Source organism: Phyllostomus hastatus, unplaced genomic scaffold (assembly GCF_019186645.2).
Source record: "Phyllostomus hastatus isolate PE091 unplaced genomic scaffold, TTU_PhHast_1.1 phas_contig_524, whole genome shotgun sequence".
Lineage (NCBI taxonomy): Eukaryota > Metazoa > Chordata > Mammalia > Chiroptera > Phyllostomidae > Phyllostomus > Phyllostomus hastatus.
The window spans coordinates 13,643,495-13,662,152 of record NW_025333900.1 but is presented as its reverse complement, the minus strand read 5'-3'; the positions used below and the strand labels follow the sequence as shown (position 1 = coordinate 13,662,152).

At 34.5% G+C, this 18,658-nt stretch overlaps 1 protein-coding gene across 1 annotated transcript in view; it reads left to right on the top strand.

Moving 5' to 3' along the window:
• Window positions 1–18,658, top strand: part of CCDC18 (coiled-coil domain containing 18) — a 122,856-nt gene that overhangs the window by 21,257 nt on the left and 82,941 nt on the right. Inside the window, exons 7-14 of the mRNA XM_045847044.1 lie at window positions 5,229–5,325; window positions 6,730–6,851; window positions 7,751–8,042; window positions 10,255–10,379; window positions 11,243–11,400; window positions 14,373–14,596; window positions 16,472–16,582; window positions 17,078–17,209. Coding sequence (XP_045703000.1) covers window positions 5,229–5,325; window positions 6,730–6,851; window positions 7,751–8,042; window positions 10,255–10,379; window positions 11,243–11,400; window positions 14,373–14,596; window positions 16,472–16,582; window positions 17,078–17,209 — 1,261 coding nt within the window. The remainder of the gene's footprint in view (window positions 1–5,228; window positions 5,326–6,729; window positions 6,852–7,750; window positions 8,043–10,254; window positions 10,380–11,242; window positions 11,401–14,372; window positions 14,597–16,471; window positions 16,583–17,077; window positions 17,210–18,658) is intronic.

The following is an 18,658-nucleotide window of genomic DNA, read 5'->3' as shown; positions in this document are numbered from 1 at the left end:
TCCTTCCCTCTTTTCCCAGTCCAAAGTACTGTATCTCAGGAAAGGAAATAGAAGTCCATGGCTCAGGCAGCCCTCTGGTTATTCCCAGTTAGTACTCCATCTCGACTGAGAGACCTCCCTCGGTTCCTGGCTGAGTTGCCGGGATCTCTGCTAAAACCAGGTGGTGGTTCCCTCTTCTAAAGCTGTGGGGGTCCCCACTCTGCCAAAGGCATGTGCTCCTCTCTCCCAGGGCCACGGGAGTCCCCATTCAGCCAAAACCGCGTGCTTCTCCCCCTGCGCAATGGCTGCAAGGGTGGGGGGGTGGTCGCCACTCTGCCGAAGCCGAGTGACGGTTCTCGGCTAAAGCTGCATGGTGATTCTCTCTCTCGGGGCTGCAGGAGTCACCACTCTGTCAAGGCTGCGTGGTTCTCCCCCTCAATGGCTGCCGTGTCTGGGTTTAAATCCCTGCGCCAATCTTCTCCTCTGCAGCCCCATTTCTGACTCCTCCTACACTCGGCCTCACATGCCAGAACTCATACCCTTCCAGCTTTACTGGACTGCCATCATGAGTCTGGGCAGGTGTGGCCCCATGTCATGGAGCCAATCATCTCCAAGCTCCCACACAGGTGCTGTAACTCGGGGGACCTGCCCCCTAGTTACACCTTGGTGGGGTAGTTACTTCCATCCCCCTGGCTCAGAGCCTGGCCACAGCTATTTAACATATCTAAGCGACCAGCCAAAGGCTATAGATATGTTAAATGACCATGCCAGAGGTTAGCTACAAGGCTGTTGCTATGCGAAACAGCTCTCAAAGGCCCTGCTCCATTTGTCCCTTCCCCCAACCCATACCCTGGGGAGGCAGGGGTGAAGACATCCTAAAATCTCCTAGACACCTTGAGTTCTGGACCCCATTTTAAATGCCCATTTGGGGTCCCCCTTCTTGGCTGCACCCTGTAACAATTGTTGCCATAGACCTAATAATCTTCTCGTCTTTATGTGGCGAACAGTAGATTTGTTGATCCCATAATGGTGGCCTATGGCCGTGTAGCTTTTGCCTTCCTTTAACATGTCAAGAAATTCCACCTTTTCTTTGATGGTAAGCATATTCTTCTGGTACTTGGGTTCACTGCCAGAAGCCTTAGAACGTGCAGAACATTTGGGTGGCATCATAGGGCTTGAAATAAATTCAAACTTTTACGAAAATTTCACAAAAACACAACACCGCAGAGCAAGACTACACACAGCAATCAGACATCAATGTGAAGTAGACGAGGAGAGATGCTGCACATATGAGGACAGTGCGGGCGCGCAAACAGACTGATGCTATGGTCATTGAGCCAATCAGTGCCCAGGATACAGAACACAGTGCTGTGGTTGGTCTCCTTCCATCCCATCAGCCAATAGTGTGCTGTGTACAATCTCATGTTGGCAAACTTGCGCAAGTGGTAGTGGCGTACTGCATTTCCATTGTGTACAGTACAGTATTCATCCATTGATGAAATGCATACTGTATTTTATTTCAATTTAATATTCTTTTAATATGTTTGAATTAACATTTTTTATATTTCTTTATATTACTTTAAATTTTTTAGGCAAAAATAAAATCATAAATATCTATAAATACCTATATACTGCAAACTCCCGCAATATAGCAAAAACTGTGATACAGAATTAGATATATTTTTTTAAAAACCTGCGATACACAGGCTGTGAACCAAAGTGTCTCAGGTTCGATTCTCAGTCAGGATACATGCCTGGGTTGCAGGCCATAACCCCCAGTGACCGCACATTGATGTTTCTCTCTCCCTTCCCTCTCTAAATATAAATAAATACAATCTTTTTTAAAAAACCCCTGCGATACAGTGAAGCCACAATAAGTGAGCCACAATAGAGTGAGGGATGACTGTATATCAATTTGATCATTTATTTATTTTTAAAAATCTTCACCCAAGGATATGTTTGATTTTACAGAGACAGGAAGGGAAACAGAGAGAGAGAGGAACATGGATGTGAGAAACATTGATTGGTTGCCTCTCATATGTGCCCCATTTGGGGATTGACCCCACGACCTAGGTATGTGCACTGACCAGGAATTGAACTTGCAACTTTTAGGTGTATGGGACGATGCTCTAACAACTGAGCCACACAGCCAAGGCAGTATTATATCAATTTTAGATTCCTTGAATTTGATAGTTGTGCTGTGGTTATATGAAGCAGTGTCCGTGATCTGAGAAGATACATGCTAAAGTGTTTTAGGGATGAAAGTTAGTGATTATTCTAGAGTATAGTTCAGTGCGAAAAAAAAAAATAATGCCCAGTGGGAGACAAAGCAGTTGTGGCAAACTGTTAAAAATTGGTGAATCTACGTTCAGGGTATACCGATTTGAACATTTTAGAACAAAAAGTTCAGAAAATGATGCTGGGAGAATTGATTTTAAAAATTAAATTAGATTCCTGCCTCATACCATACCTGCACATTTAAAAGGATTCCAGATGGATTAAAAATCCACTTGTGAAAAGTAAAACTTTCAGAGAAAATATAGGGGGATAGTTTCCATTATGTTTCATGGTAGGGAAGAATGTATTTAAATGAAACTCGAACAGCATAAGTATTATAGGGAAAGATTGCCAAATGTTTACTCCATTAAATTAAAAACGTTCTGTTCTGCAAAACACATCATTTAAGAAGTGTAAAGGGCAAGACAGATACTTGGGGAAATATGTACAGATAAGGTAATTCACAAAGATTAGTATCCAGGATTGAGAAGCAACTCTAACAAATCAATAAGAGAAAAGGGGGAAAATCCAGTGATAAAAGATCAAAGACACTAAGCTGGTAAAGGACAGGAAACACAGATGGCCAATAAAACTTAGAAAATTGTTCAGCCTTACCATCATCAAAACTGCAAATCAAAACTTCATTGAGTAAAAGTTTTTAATATGATAATTAGCTTAATAATTATCAAATAATATCCTCACTTTACAGAGGAGGAAACTGAATTAGAGAGAAGTTGAGATTACACAGAAAGTAATAGAGATAGAGTTTAAATTCAGACACTGTGCCTGTAGGGTCTATTGGATTGAATTCCATGCCAGAGGTAGAAGTGCAAAATATTAAGTAAAGAGGTTTTGGAAATAGGTTACACTCACTGTAACTTGTGAAATTTTGAGCAAGTTACTTAATCTCTTAGGGCCTTATTTTTGGCATTTATCTTTATTATGGATTGTTGGGAGACTTAAATGAATTATTATTTTATTATTCTAGTTCTTTAAGCATAGGTGAGGGTGTAGTATAACAAACTCTCATGTTTCTGGTTGGGAGTGTAATTGGTACAGCTGCTTTACAAATTTTTTAAAAGATTTAATAAAGTTGAAGGTATAACTACATAGTTCCTTCAATTTTGAAATACCTTTTGGAAAATATCTAGCAATTCAGCTCCTACTTACTTATCTTAAACTCTCAGACATATTGCCAGGAAGGTATGCACTATGATGTTTGCTGCAGCGTTGTTTGTGTTACTGGGAAAAACCCCAATGTATGTCAACTGATAAATGGATAAATAAATTACAGTATTTTAATACCATCAAATATTATATAATAGATTTTTTAAAAAGAATATAGTCACATAGGTAAACATAGGTCTTGAATGATATTGAACAAAAGCAGTCCGCAGTAGGATACAGTGTAATGCCACTTATAGAAAGCATAAAAACATGAAAAAAGACTGATATTTTATTAAATGAATGATTACACAGATTTTTAAGGTACAGTATTATTTTAGTAATCACTAAGAAAAAAATATCACCATGAAACTGAGATACTGTGAATTGCAAAATTCATATCAATTTTAGAGATGTTAAATATGTAAAAGCCATCTGCCTCTTAGAATAGATTAATTATGAGGTAAATTTGTGGGTTTGGGTTAACATATGAATATACAACATGTTTGGTAATTTAAAAAAAAAGTGGTACTACTAGGGTTACCTTTGTGGAAGAAGTCAGGGGAATGGGATTTAGAAAAGATTCACAGGAACCTTAACTCTGTAATGTGTCTAATGTTTTATTTGCTTAAAAAAGTCGACATGAGGCAAAAATAGCAGGGTTAAGATTCATTAAAACTGGGGTAAAAGTACCCAACTTTATATCCATTCTGTTCTGTGTGGTTGAAATATGTTATGACTTTTTTTTTAAATTGGTGCTGAAGAGGAATAGATAAGTATAAAGCGGGTAAGTTTGGCCAGAAAGGAAGGATTACAGAGGAAAGCACAGTATCTATGGGAGTTGTGTTTCTTTAAGTGAGAAATACACATATCCTTTGCTCTCTGAATTCTAGCTTTGCAAATTAAGGAATAGGATATGTTTTCTTAGATTTTCAGATAAATCCCTTATCATTTAAACTCTTTCTATTTTTTTTATCTGAAACTTTGGAACCAAATAGACATCTCCAATATGCATAGGTGCTATCCAAACTTAAAAACCACATATTCAGGAAGTAAGGGTTACTTTCACTTACTTTGTAAACCAGTAGAGAAAATATACAGAAGATACAAGTAGAGCTAAGATCCATAGTATAGATAAAGGAATTCACCTTGGATGAGAGAAGAGTCACAAACTTCACTTTTATACTGGAAAGGATTTGATGAAAATGGGTTTAAATATAGAAAAGTTTTAGATGTGGAGATGAAATTGACCAAGTTCCAGCCCAGTAGTCTCCATTCAGTGTGAGAAGTATTATATGATGAAAGGTCAGGGTCAGCTAAAAGATGAGGCAGCATGGTTGGGCTTAAGACAGTGCTTGGTAGTGGTTGGATTTTGTTGTTCAAATTTTTATATCTTGTATTAGTAGAAGTTACTGTCTTTTAGAATACCGTTTTGAATATTTACCTGACCTTCGTAAAGGTTACAGGATTTACCAAGTATTTTTGATATACAGGGCTACTTCCCTTATCTATCTTTTCAGGACTGAGGAAAAATGTTGCCAACACATAAGACTGTTTATGTGTTTTAAAGTTTATATATATTTTGTTATGTATTATCTTTTATACTGATATAGTGAGGAAATTACTGTAGTCTAATCTTTATTCTTTATTTTGCAATTTAAGTCTGATATTCTTTTTTTTAGTACAGAGAAATATGCTTCTTTCTAATTAGTCCCTAAAATTAAATAAAATATAAGGTACTTTTGGACTTAACTATTCAAACACAGATCATTCTTTGTTTTTATTAATTATTCATTTTTAAATTTTAGAGCTGAACGACAAAGGAATGAAGCACTGTATAATGCTGAGGAGCTGAGTAAAGCTTTCCAACACTATAAAGAAAAAGTGGCTGAAAAGCTGGAAAAGGTAAGGGGCAGTTGTACAAATTTAGCATTTTGTATTACTGTCCATATTCTAAAAATATAGACATAAATAGAATATATTTATGATTAAAGCAGGGAGTAATTTTTATGATCTCATTCATAATAAAATCATTGGAATAAAGAATTTATAAATATCAATTAAGGATGATGTTCACAATCTTTTTTAATAAGCAAAAACATTTTTATCCAAAGAGAGAAAAGAGTGGAAGCAAGAAAAGGAGCAAAATACAGAGAAAGATGGGGTGAGTGAGCATAAGTTGGAGCTATAGAAATAGAAGCAGGAAATTTGTTCCCATCACCTTAGTGAAAATGAAGGCAGAGTAGATTATGTAGCCTTCAGTTGATCTCCCTGGACCTACCACCCTGAGAGGGGCTCACTTCTGCCTCTGAAAGTGAAGGTTCCTGGACAGATTCTTCATAGTAATATAGTGGCTCTATTACATTCATTTACTATCTTCAAGTAATACGATGTGAGAATAAAACCCATTTGGAGGAAGGGCACATGTTGTATATTCATGAACTCAGAAGAGTGGTCTGGTCAACAGATACTGATATGAGAGACTTCCATCTTGAGACAATAATTGAAACAGAGGAAGTTAATGATTCTGTTTAAAGAAAGGTAGAATGGTAAAAGAAAGAAATATTATTAAAGTTTAAGAAATCAAGATCCTATTTAATACCAGAATCTTTCATGTGAATTAATATTACTGTTTTGAAAGGCTTGGAGAAGTTCCCTGTGGGAATGAAATATCATAGAAGGGATTTTTAATAAGAATGTGTAGGGGGAGGTAGAATAACTCACGGAGGGTATCCTCGAGGAGAGGGAGGGCTTTATAGAGGAAAGAGAGGGAAATATAAGAGATGAGTTTTTTCATACCTCTCCTTAGGATTATCAATTTCATACTGTTCAGCAGGGCCCTTTAGTTAGGTAGATGTAACAAAGGAAGTGAGGCAGATTTGCCCAGTCTTCTGCTCCCACCGTTCATCCTGGGTGCTTGGCTTTTGTTTTAAGATTTGGACTATGATTTCACTGGGAGCATTTTGTGGCTAAAATTTCAAAAATTACTTCTCTGGAACATTTGTACTAAAGTTAGCCTCTACTTCCTGCAGAGTCCCTGCATGAGTTGCTTGCCTTGTCCATGTGAGGTCAGAACCCCATTTGCTGTTGCTGCTGTGTCACAGGCTCTTAAGCATTTCTGAATAGGTAGTAGAATCCCACTCTTTGTCCAGGAAGTTCACTTTCCTCCCTTTACTTTGAGGTTGGGGACTTAAATGGGTGGAATACCTACTTCACTCTTCTGCTGATTTCTAAAATCACTTTTTTTTTAGTTTGAAAAACCTAAAACCTATGACATTATTAGTATGCCCACTTAAATTATTGTTTTAGGTTCAAGCTGAAGAAGAAATATTAGAGAAAAATCTAATTAACTGTGAAAAGGAAAATAAAAGGCTACAGGAAAAGTGTGGTCTATATAAAAGTGACCTTGAAATTCTGAAAGAGAAATTAAGGTACAGTATTCTATTGTAGAACAAGGATTTTTGGGTGGAAACAAAGAAAAAAACTGAAACATTTCCTAATGGAATGTTTTATATATTGTAATTGTGGCCTTAAACTATGTAGAAAGATAGGCTTCATAACAATTTGTTTTCTGGGTATAATGAAGTTAGGATTTTAAATGAATGAAGTGTATGTTGATGTTAATATTCTTGTAAATGTAATGTAATCAAAATTTTTGCTTTGCATTTGTTTAGAGTAAATTAACACTAACATAATGTTCTTATAGTGTGACCACATTAGCTAGTTAGTAAAATATGTATTCTTCAAATCATGAAGAATCACCTAGTTCAACCTTCTCACATTCAGACCTTAAAAATGTAAGAAAGGGAACTGATGAAATACAAGTAATAGTTCTAAAGATTGGATTGTTCTAATGTTTGACATGTTTTTATAGGTATATATATTTGAAAATATTAATACCTAGTAATCTGCTAATGGCTGATTAGATTTTACCTTTTAGAGTTGTGTCTGGTACTTCATAATTTTTCCTTATATGATCTAAAACCTTCTTGATGTTGCAAAATGTTGTGTCAGGATTTTGGAGTTAGATCTCCTATTTTAAAAAAGGAACAGAAATGCTTCCGAGATAGTGGGGTAATTCTGTCCTCTACTTATTGTGATATACTGGGCAAGTTTCATAAGCTTTCTGTGCCTCAATTTTCTCATCTATAAAGAGGGAATTGCTAGCTACCTAAAGTTGTGTGTACCTGGCATGCAAAAAGCTGGCATGCAGGTGCCATGAGCAGGTATTATTTCAGAATTAAACTTTAAAATATTTTATAAGTGAGATTAACTAAATATGATTATTGCAAATGAATATGTATTTTCACTTTTGTACTTTTTTTCATAGGCAGTTAAAAGAAGAAAATAACAATGGAAAAGAAAAATTAAGAATCATGGCAGTGAAAAATTCAGAAGTTATGGCACAACTAACTGAATCTAGACAAATTATTCTGAAGCTAGAGAGTGATTTAGAGGACAAAGACAAAGTACTTCGAGAAAAATTTTCTCTAATGAATGAAAACCGAGAATTAAAGGTTCGTGTTGCAACACAGAATGAGCGACTGGATATATGTCAGCAAGAAATAGAAAGTTCAAGGGTGGAACTGAGACGTTTGGATAAAATTATGTCCCAGTTACCAGTAAGTATGTGTGAAAAGGGAAATGTTACTGATGTGCTTTATAAGAGATCATTGCTTTGTGGTTATTTTATTAGGTTAAGTTTTTTTCTTGTATCTCTGTACTTTCAGTCATCAATTTCTTTTCTAATTCTATCTAATTCCTCTCCCCCGCCTTTTTTTTTGTATTTAACTTTCTGGTGTTTAGCCTTTCTCAGTCTCTCAGATGTTATATATAAGAATGGCACACAATTAAAAAACAAAAAACAGCCTTATTGAAGTAACATCTATGTACCACAAAATTTACCCATTTTAAGTATACTGTTCAATGATTTTTAGTAATTTACAAGTTTTAGAACAGTGACCACAATCCAGTATCAAACATTTGTTTCATCCCCAGAAGATCCCTTGTGTCCATTTATAATTAGTTTCTGTACCCACCTTCGCTGTGAGGGAACCACTAATCTACTTTCTGCATCTAGAGATTTGTCTTTTTCTGACATTTCACATAAATTAAATTCTACAGTATATGCTCTTTTGCATCATGTCTTTCACATTCTTAATGCTTTTGAGGATTGTTCTTTGTGATGGATATCAGTATTTCACTTTTTTTATTGTTGGTTTTTTCATTGCGTGGATATACCACATTTTATTTATTCACTGATAGATGGACATTTGAATTATTTCTACTTTTGGACTATTATGAATAACACTGCAGTGGACATTTGCATATAAGTCTTTGTGTGGATATATTTTCATTTCTCTTGAGTTGGAATAGAATTGCTGGGTCATACAGTGATTTTATGCCAAAATGTTTTTCAGTGTGGCTGCCCAATTTTACATCCTTACCAACAACACATGAGGGGTCCTATTTCTCTACATCATTGCCAACATTTGTTATTGTTTGTCTTTTTGATTCTGTCCATCTTGGTGTGTATGAAGTGGTATCACATTGTGGTTTTAATTTGCGTTTCCCTAATTACTAATAATGTTAAGCAACTTTTCACGTACTTATGATAAAGAACCTTAAAATGTTTTTAGATGTAGCCAGCCACTTTTTCTCTTTGAGTTATATACGTATATGATCATATTTATAAGTGAGATTAGGAAGGAGGTAAGTATATCTGCATCAGAAATTTGTTTCTGGTAGGTGTGAAATAAAGGTAAGATCAGGAGAAAGCTGCAAATAAATGTGTTGTGGTTGGTTTTACATATGTATGGATTACCAATTTTAAACTGTCATGGAATTATGAATCTGAGAGGGACCTTAGAAATTATTTGATTCAATACCATCATTTTATTGGTGAAGAAATGTAGACCCAAGGAAGTGAATGACTTGTAGCAGAATTAAATTGGTGATTCTTGGTTCCAGCCCTCTGCTATATCTACTTTCCTAGGGTGCTGATTATTGATTATTTGCTTAGATTTTTAATGCACAGATTTCATTTTGAAATCTGATAGTAATCACATGCAGGTAGCATTCATTTTAAATTGATGTTTTCATTTTACTCAGTATCAAGAATTACTTGATATGTGATTCTGAAGGTGGTATGGTCATATATGTTTGATCCTGTGTTTCATGCACTGCTAAGAATAACATGGTTTGGAAATATGAGTTTTTTTTCATTTCTAGAAAGTGTGCTTTGGTGATATTTTGAAGGTAGTGGTCATTAGTGCTTCCTTGCCCCTTTTTACAACTAATTTAAAAATTCTGTGTTATTCAAGCACAGAGACCAATGTCGCATAGAATTTGCTAAGTCTGTATAACATTTTGTGATATCTACTTCAGAATTTTTTAGAATAAAATTTTACAGGTAAATGAAGCCTCTTTATATACTTATCAGATACAGTTTTCTCCCTCTCTCTTCAGAGGTAGTGACTCTTCTGAAATTATGTGTATACTTCTTGTCCATATTTGAAATATTGTCAATACATATACATCTAGAATAAATATATATAGTTTAGTGCATTTTAACAAATGATACTTGTGCCATTGTTGTTTTTCACTCAGTTTTATGTTATGGGTCATCTCCATAATGATCTAAGTAATGCAAGTTTATTTAACTATTGTAGTTTTCCCATTATCTTACTGTTTCTTAATATATTTATGCAGTCTCTTATTGATGGACATTAAGTTGTTTGTATTAAATTCACACAATTTTTCAGACTTGGAGCTCTAAATAAAAAATCGCATCCTAGATATTTTAAATTTATATGTTTGTTTTTAAACTTACAGTTAAAAAGAGAAATGTTTGGTTTTAAATCATCTCTTTCTAAGCACCAGATGAGTAGTTTGCCAAACAAGGAAGACAATTACATTGGCTGTTGTGAGGCAAATAAAATGATGATTTCGGAATTAAGGTATGGTTTTCAGGTTCTGAAGTCATAGCAAATACAATGTTTTAAAAATTTGCTAATTAAAGTAAGATCTTTAATTAAATATTGAAAAATATTCAAAAAGCCCAGAGACTATTTTAACAAATATCTGTGTTTTCAAACTAAAAATCAGTTCTTAATGTTTTGTGATATTTGTTTCAAGTCTGTTTCTTTAAATAAAAAGTAAAACATTCAGAATAGATGATACATGTTGATTCTTACCACTAGTCCCATTCTTCTCTTTAGTATCCACCACCATGAACTGGGTATATATTCTTTAATCCATTTTGTATATGTTTGCACTCACAAAAATATACTGTATGTTTATATTGTTTGTTTTTTCACTCAACATCATTTTAAATTTTATCCGTGTTGAAGTAAGTAGAGTGATTGATTAATGCATGGATTAGTGTGGTTAGTTTAGTTTTTATAGATGTATAAGAGTATATACTGTAACTATGTCACGATTTATCCATTTCTTTATTGTTAGTTTAATTTTCATAACTGTGTAAGAGTCTATCCTATAAATATGTCACAATTTATCTGTTCCTTTATTGATTTTTACCATGTTTCTCTTTTCCAACTATTACAAACAGTGCTGTAAAATACATACTTATACACGTTAACTGCAAATGGGCGAGTTTCTCAAGTGTACATTCCTAAAAGTCAAAATCTGGGTCATAGGGTGTGTACATTTTCAATTTTATTAGGTATTACCAAATTTTTAAATTAGCTGAACCAGCGTATAGTCCAATCAATGACTTAAAAGAGTTTGCATATCCTGGCCAATAGTTGAGTTTTAAAATTTTTACCACTTTATATTTTTTTACTTTTTTTCTCTGTGCTAGGATTAAGCTTGCAATAAAAGAGGCGGAAATTCAAAAGCTTCAGGCAAATCTGACTGCGAATCAGTTATCTCAGAGTCTTATTTCTCGTAATGACAAAGAAAGTGGCAAATTAAACAGTTTAGAAACAGAACCTGTAAAACTAGGAGGTAGTCAAGTAGGTGAGTATATTTTCTTGAATTTTTATAATAAATTATGATCAGAGTTCTTTAAGATAGTTTTCCTAAAAAATAAATGGATTATGAACTGTTTGGTTTCTGTTATCAAACATGTTAACTACTAGTTATGGGTTGATGAGTCAGCAAAAATTATTTTAAAATTCTTCAACTTTTCATCATTCCTTAAAAATGTACTTTTTTGAAGTAAAATTTTCTTGCAGTAAAATGTACCTAATAAACAAACATTTGATACATTCTGTCAAATGTTTGTTTTTCATGTCTATACCCTTCTTACCATCACCACAATTAATGCTTCATACTTCTTCCCAGTTTACTTTGCATTTAATTTTCTCTTCCTTTTTTCAACTTATCTTAAAGTGAAAACTTAGATTATTGATTTTCAACTTATTTTGTAATGCAAGTATTGAAGGATATACAGTTCCCTTTAGGTAATATGTTAGCTGCATCCCACTAATTTTTACATATTGTGATTGTTTCTATTTTTGTTTTAGGTTCCGTTGTTGATAGTTGGAGTTTGTTGTCATTTTAATGTTTATATTTTTTATCTTTTTCTTAGATAAGTCCCTTTAACATTTCATGTAGTAAGGGCTTGGTGATGATGAACTCCTTGAACTTTATCTCATCTGGGAAGCACTTTATCTGCCCTTCCATTCTAAATGATAGCTTTGCTGGGTAATCATGGACATAGGTCCTTGCCTTTCATGACTTGGAATACTACTTTCCAGCCCCTTCTTGTCTGTAAGGTTTCTTTTGAGAAATCAGCTGACAGTCTTATGGGAACTCCTTTGTAGGTAACTGTCTCCTTTTCTCTTGTTGCTTTTGAGATTCTCTCCTTGTCTTTAATCTTTGGCAATTTAATTATGATGTGCCTTGGTGTGTTCCTCTTTGGGTCCAACTTCTTTGGGACTCTCTGAGCTTTCTGGACTTGTATGTTTGTTTCCTTCACCAGATTGGGGAAGTTTTCTTTCATTATTTTTCCAACAAGTTTTTAATTTCTTGTTCTTGTTCTTCTCCTTCTGGCATCCCTATAATTCAGATATTGGAAAGAATAAAGTTGTCCCAGAATTTCCTAAGCTATTCCTCATGTTTTTGAATTCTTGTTTTTTTCTCTCTATTCCAGTTGAATGTTTATTTCTTTCTCTTGAGTCCCAGTTTTCTCCCCTTCACTGTTGGTTCCCTGTATATTCTTCTTTATTTCACATTGTATGTTCTTCACTTTTCCTCTGTTTTGTGACAGTAGTCAACCATTTCTGTGAACATCCTGATTACCAGTGTTTTGAACTCTGCATTTGATAGGTTGACTATCTCCTTGTTGCTTAGTTCTTTTTCTGGAGTTTTGATATGTTCTTTCATTTGGGCCATATTTCTTTGTCTTGGCTCATCTGTTACATTGTAAAGGGTGGAGCCTAAGATATTCACTAGAGTGAGGCAACCTACTTGTCTGCATTGTGGTGCTGTATGTGGGGAGGGGTCAGAGAGAACAATGATGCTTGCCTCGTTCTTGCCCACTTTCAGTAACTTCCCTCTCTTTCCACAAGTGAATTGTGCCCTTCTGGTGCTGATTCCTGGGTGGGTGGGGTTGTGTACATTCTAGGACCCCATAGGCCCCTCCAAAGGATTCTCTTGTGAGACTGGCAGTTTCCACTGCAGCCGGAACTGCCACAGATTTTTACAGTCAGAGGCTTTGAAGCTTTCTTTCCTGGTATTGGAGCCCTGAGTTGCCTGGTCTGTCTCGCTCCCCAGTTGTTCCTCCCTGTTTATCCACATGCAAATGTTGGACCACCTGCCACTGCCTTGCCTCTCCTCCTCTCCACCCTGGCTGCCCATCTCTGCCCTTTCTACCAGTCTGGGTGAATGTTTCTTCTTTAACTCCTTGGTTGTCAGACTTCCATACAGTTCAATTTTCTGGAAGTTCTGGTTGTTTTTTATTTTTAAATAGGTTGTTATCCTTCTTTTGGTTATGAGGGGACATGAAGTATATCTACCTATGCCTCCATCTTGGCTAGAAGCACCAATTTATTAAAATATTCTTAATGATCTCAAGTTATCAAAAAAGTGTTTTTTTATCCTCACTGGAGGACATTATTTTTTTCACTGCTTCCAGAGGGAGAGGAAGGGAGACAGAGAAACATCAATGTGAGAAGGAAGCATCAATTATTTGCTTCCTGTACACGCCCAAACCAGGGGTTATACTCACCTGGACCGGGGATTGGGGATCAAGAATTGAACCTATAACCTAGGTATGTGCCCTGACCAGGAATTGAACCTGCAACCATTTGGCTACAGGTCGACGCTCCAACCACCTGAGCCATACCAGCCAGGGCTTTAAATACATTTTATGATTAATTTCAGTCTAAGGAGACTTGACAAGGTATTTTGTTTTTTGTTTTAACAGCTTTTAAAAAGATATCATTTATTTTCAGAGAGTGAGGATGGGAGGGAGAAACAGAGGGAGAGAAATCTTAAAGAGTGAGAGAAACATTTGTTGGTTGCCTCTCACACACCCCCAACTGGGCACCTGGCCTACAACCCAGGCACGTGCCCTGACTGGAAATCAAACTGGCAACCTTTCGTTTGCAGGCTGGTGCTCAGTCCACTAAGCCACACCAGCCAGAGTACAATGATTTTTTTAAAAAATGAATCTGTCCAAAGTATGGGATTTTTAAAGGTGGAGAAGGACTCTTTCTGTTACGAAGGAATAGTTTTTCTAGTTTGAAGGAATAGTCTAGAAAAGTGAGTGATTCAGAAGAACTTATTCCCACTTTATGTACTCAATTGAGAAAGGACCTTACTTTCCATGTTCCTTCATTATACTTACCTTAATATATGTCTCATTCTCTATTCCCTTTACTGGTCTTTAGATCAGAAACTAATCTTTATGATGAAATCTTTTAACATTGTAATAAGATTTTTCTTGAAGTTTATACAGAACAATTTTCCTTTATTTTTACTAGTGGAAAGTATAAAAGAGCAAAATCAGCCTACTGTTAACAAGCAATACGAAAAAGAAAGGCAAAAACTTGCTTCTGGAATAGAGGAACTACGTACTAAGTTGATGCAAATAGAAGCTGAGAATTCTGATTTGAAAGTTAACATGGCCCATAGAACTAGCCAGTTTCAGCTGATTCAAGAAGAACTGCTAGAGAAAGCTGCAAATTCTAGCAAACTTGAAAGTGAAGTAAGCGAGAATTAACTGTTTATATGTACTAAATTTCCATACAACACAAAAGATGTTGTAGGGTTTTATTAAAAATGGTATGTTTAAGCCCAGTTTTACACATTAAAATATTTCTTTTAAGATTTTTTTTTAGAGCGGGGAGAAGGGAGGGAGAGAAACATCAATTAGTTGCCTCTAGAAGGCACCCGACCAGGGACAAAACCGGCAATCCAGGCGTGTGCCCTCACCTGGAATCAAACCCCTAAGCTTTGGTCCGAAGAACAAAGCCCAACCAAATGAGCCACACTGGTTAGGATAGTTATAAATTCTTTTAAATTTATATTTGGAAACCTTTGCATTTTAACCTATAAGTAGGAAAATATACTCTAGGGTGCTAAAAGATCTAAATTTAGTGGAACTTAAACTGTACTGTACTTCATTATTTCTTCAAATTTAATATAGATAGTATACATATACAAGTAAAATTATTTGTATTATGTAAATGGAAGAAAAGCAGTGGTAATAGTGTATTTCAAATTTTAGCAAATAGCAGGACCACCTGAGAAGCCTGTTAAGCATGCACATTTCTGGATTCTACCCTAGTGATTTTGATTCAGCAGATACCAAGTAATGCTCAGGAATCTGCGTTTTTAAGCACTGATGTGAATCTAGTGCAGATATGCTATGGATTACATTCTGAAAAGGGAATAATGTGTTTTGTGAATATCTGATCTTCATTGCCAGTGAAGACAGAGCAAGGTGCTTCAGTAGATAATTGTGGACCCAGATCCCATGTGTATTTTATACTTAGCCTTCAAACCAGAGGCTGCAGCTATCTAGGGGGACAATTTTAAATGTCTGAATTCTCATCTTGTTTTTATAGATATATGTATTTCTTAATTGACTTCAGAGAGAGAGAAAGGGAGTGAGAGAAACATTGATTTTTCTGTTCTACTTATTTATGCCTTCATTGGTTGATTCTTATATGTGCCCTGACCTGGATTGAACTCCTGTGTTGGCTTATCAGGCTAAGCCTCTAACCACTTGAGTTACCTTAAAGTTTATAGCTAAGGAAAAGACCTGTAGCATAGGAGCTTACTTAAGTAATGGAATAGGAGCTTTACCATATTTTGCTGTGTATAATGCACACCCATGTTTTTGTGTGCATTATACATGGGATTATTATATCCATTATTATACCCATGGTATATAATCTTTATACCCATGTATAATGCACACCTTCATTTTTCCCTCAAAAATTTGGGCAAAAAAGTACACAATGTACATGGCAAAATATACTAGTCAGTCTATAATTACAGCGTTAACTTACATAGAAAATTGTCAAGTACTGAAATTAATAACTTTTTAAAAAATTATGAAATTAGCCCTGATCAGTATGGCTCAGTTGTTTGGGTGTCATCTGGCAAACTGAAAGGTCTCCCATTCAATTCCCAGTCAGGGCACATGCCTGGGTTGCAGGTTTGGTCCCTGGTCAGGGCAGCTATGAGTGTCAACTGATTGCTTTCTCTCTCTGTCTTAAAAATAAAAGGGAAAAAAATTTAAAAAAATTAAAATTACAAAATGAGCACATCTTGTTGAAAATATAGAAAGGGAGAATGAAAAAATTAATCATTGATAATTCTACTACCAGAAATAACTATTGTTAACATTTTATTATACTAATTTTAGTTTTTCATTGCTACTTTTAAGAATTGGGTTAGGGTACAGTCCTTTTGGGACATAGGAGTCAGAATTAAATTACTTGTATATTACATGGATGGAACAAGCTGTGTTGTATCTCTAGTCAGTCCTCCACTATTTGTTTTTCTTCTAAATTGTCACTTTTTTAAAGTAACTTTTAAAAATAATTTTTCATTTATTTTTATTTGTTTTCAGATGACAAAGAAATGTTCTCAACTTTTAACTCTAGAGAAACAACTGGAGGAAAAAATAGTTGCTTATTCCTCTATTGCTGCAAAAAATGCGGAACTTGAACAGGAGCTTATGGTAAAAATTACCCTACCCCCCTTTTTATTTTTCACTACAAATTTACCATGACTTGAAGGCACTTAATTTGTGACAGCCTGTTTGTTTTAGTATCATTATTATAAAATGTACCATATAGGAAAGTGTGAATTCTAGTAAACTCTTCTTATTTCTTTTTTGTTGATCTGTGTTTTTTAGGTTAATAGGCTTATATGCAACTGTTACCTCCATTTTCTTCTTTTTTACATTTTCTCATTTTTATCCTAGTAGAGCTGAAGGAAGTGGTAGTAGCTCTTTGACATTCTCAGTATTTTAAAGTAGTGTAATTTTCTCATTTTGATATAATTTTTAAAATAACCATTTTGTCTTTTTCATAAATATTTAAATATTTTTGAAGTTTGACATATTAAGTACTATGGATTTTTTAAAAGCATAGATTATCACTAATGCTTTACTTATGTACTTTTATGTAAAACTGGCCCTCGGTTATATTCTTAATTGTTTTTGTATTTCTAGGAAAAGAATGAAAAGATAAGAAGTCTAGAAACCAATATCAATACAGAGCATGAGAAAATTTGTTTAGCTTTTGAAAAGGCAAAGAAAATTCATCTTGAACAGCATAAAGAAATGGAGAAGCAGATTGAAAGAGTAAGATATTAATATTTTTTACCAGTATATGTGATGTATAGTTAGAATATAGATGCTAAAAATTATCTTAAACATTACTAGCCCAGCCTTCTTTATTTTTTTGATATATGAGGAAATAAAGACACAAAAGTTATTGGCAAGTGTTATAATTAGAATTCCATTACTCTGGATCATTTTATAATGCTTTCTTATGTAGTACTGCTGCTGTTTCAGTTTTAATCATCATTTTTTGAAGTTATCAAACTAAGAGTAATTCTGTAGACTCTTTCCACTAGAGATGTAAGTTGTTTCAAGACTGGTTGAGAATAGAAGCACTCTTAACCCTGAGTGAAAAATAGACAGACAAAACAAAAGTAAAGAAAAAGGTGTGAGACCAAGAACTCAAGATTTAATAAAAAAATTGATCATGTGTATATGCTTAAATTCAGAATGGAGCTACTGAGGGAAAAATATATGAGCTTGAAATATAGAGCAATAGACACTATTCAGTCTGAGCAACAGAGAGAAAAAAATTTTGGAAGAAAATGAACAGAGCCTCAGAGACATGTGGGACAATATCATAAATATCTAACATTCATGTTTGCAGAGTCCCAGAGAAGAGAATAAGGTTGGTGCAAAAAAATATTTGAAGGAATAATGACAGTAAACTTCACAATTTTATTGAAGGAAATAAATTTACAAATTCAACAAGCTCAGTGGGGTAAAGTCAAAGAAAACAACTTTCCAATATACCAAAGTTCTTGTGGAAAACCAAAACAAAAATGTCTTAAAAGCATCCAGAGATAAATAACACATTACATTTAGAGGAACAAAGATTAAAAATACTGTAGAATTCTCATCAAGAACTGAAGGTTAGAAGACAGAAAACTTTTTTTTCTGGTGCTGAAAGAGAAAATCCATTAACCTATAATTCTATATCCAGTAAAAATATTCTTTAGGAAATATTAAAACATTCTTAGAATGAGGACAGTTTAGAAAATTTGTCACCAGGTGACTTGTTCTAAAATAAAATTCTTCAGGCAAAAAGAAATAATATCAGAAGTAAACTTGGAATCTCAGGGGTGAAGAGCAACAAACACAGTAACTTTTTGGTTAGATATAGTATGAACTATTTGTTTTCTCTAAAGGTTGTATTACAGTTGAAAGAAAAAATTATAACATCTAGTGAGGTTTTTAATATATGTTGGTGTAATACATTGGAAACTACAGTATGAAAGAGGGAGGGTCAAGGGATCTCTGATTATGTAAAGCTTCTGTACTTAATTTCAAGTGGCAAAATCTTAATTTTCAGTAAGCTTTGAAAAATTAAATACGTATATTATAATTCCCAGAAAAACCACTAAAAACAATACAGATATAGTTAAAAAGCCAATAGATGAAATAGAATTCTGAAGATACTCATATATTTAAAAGAAGGCTGGAAAGGAAAAACTGGAATGAAAAACAGGA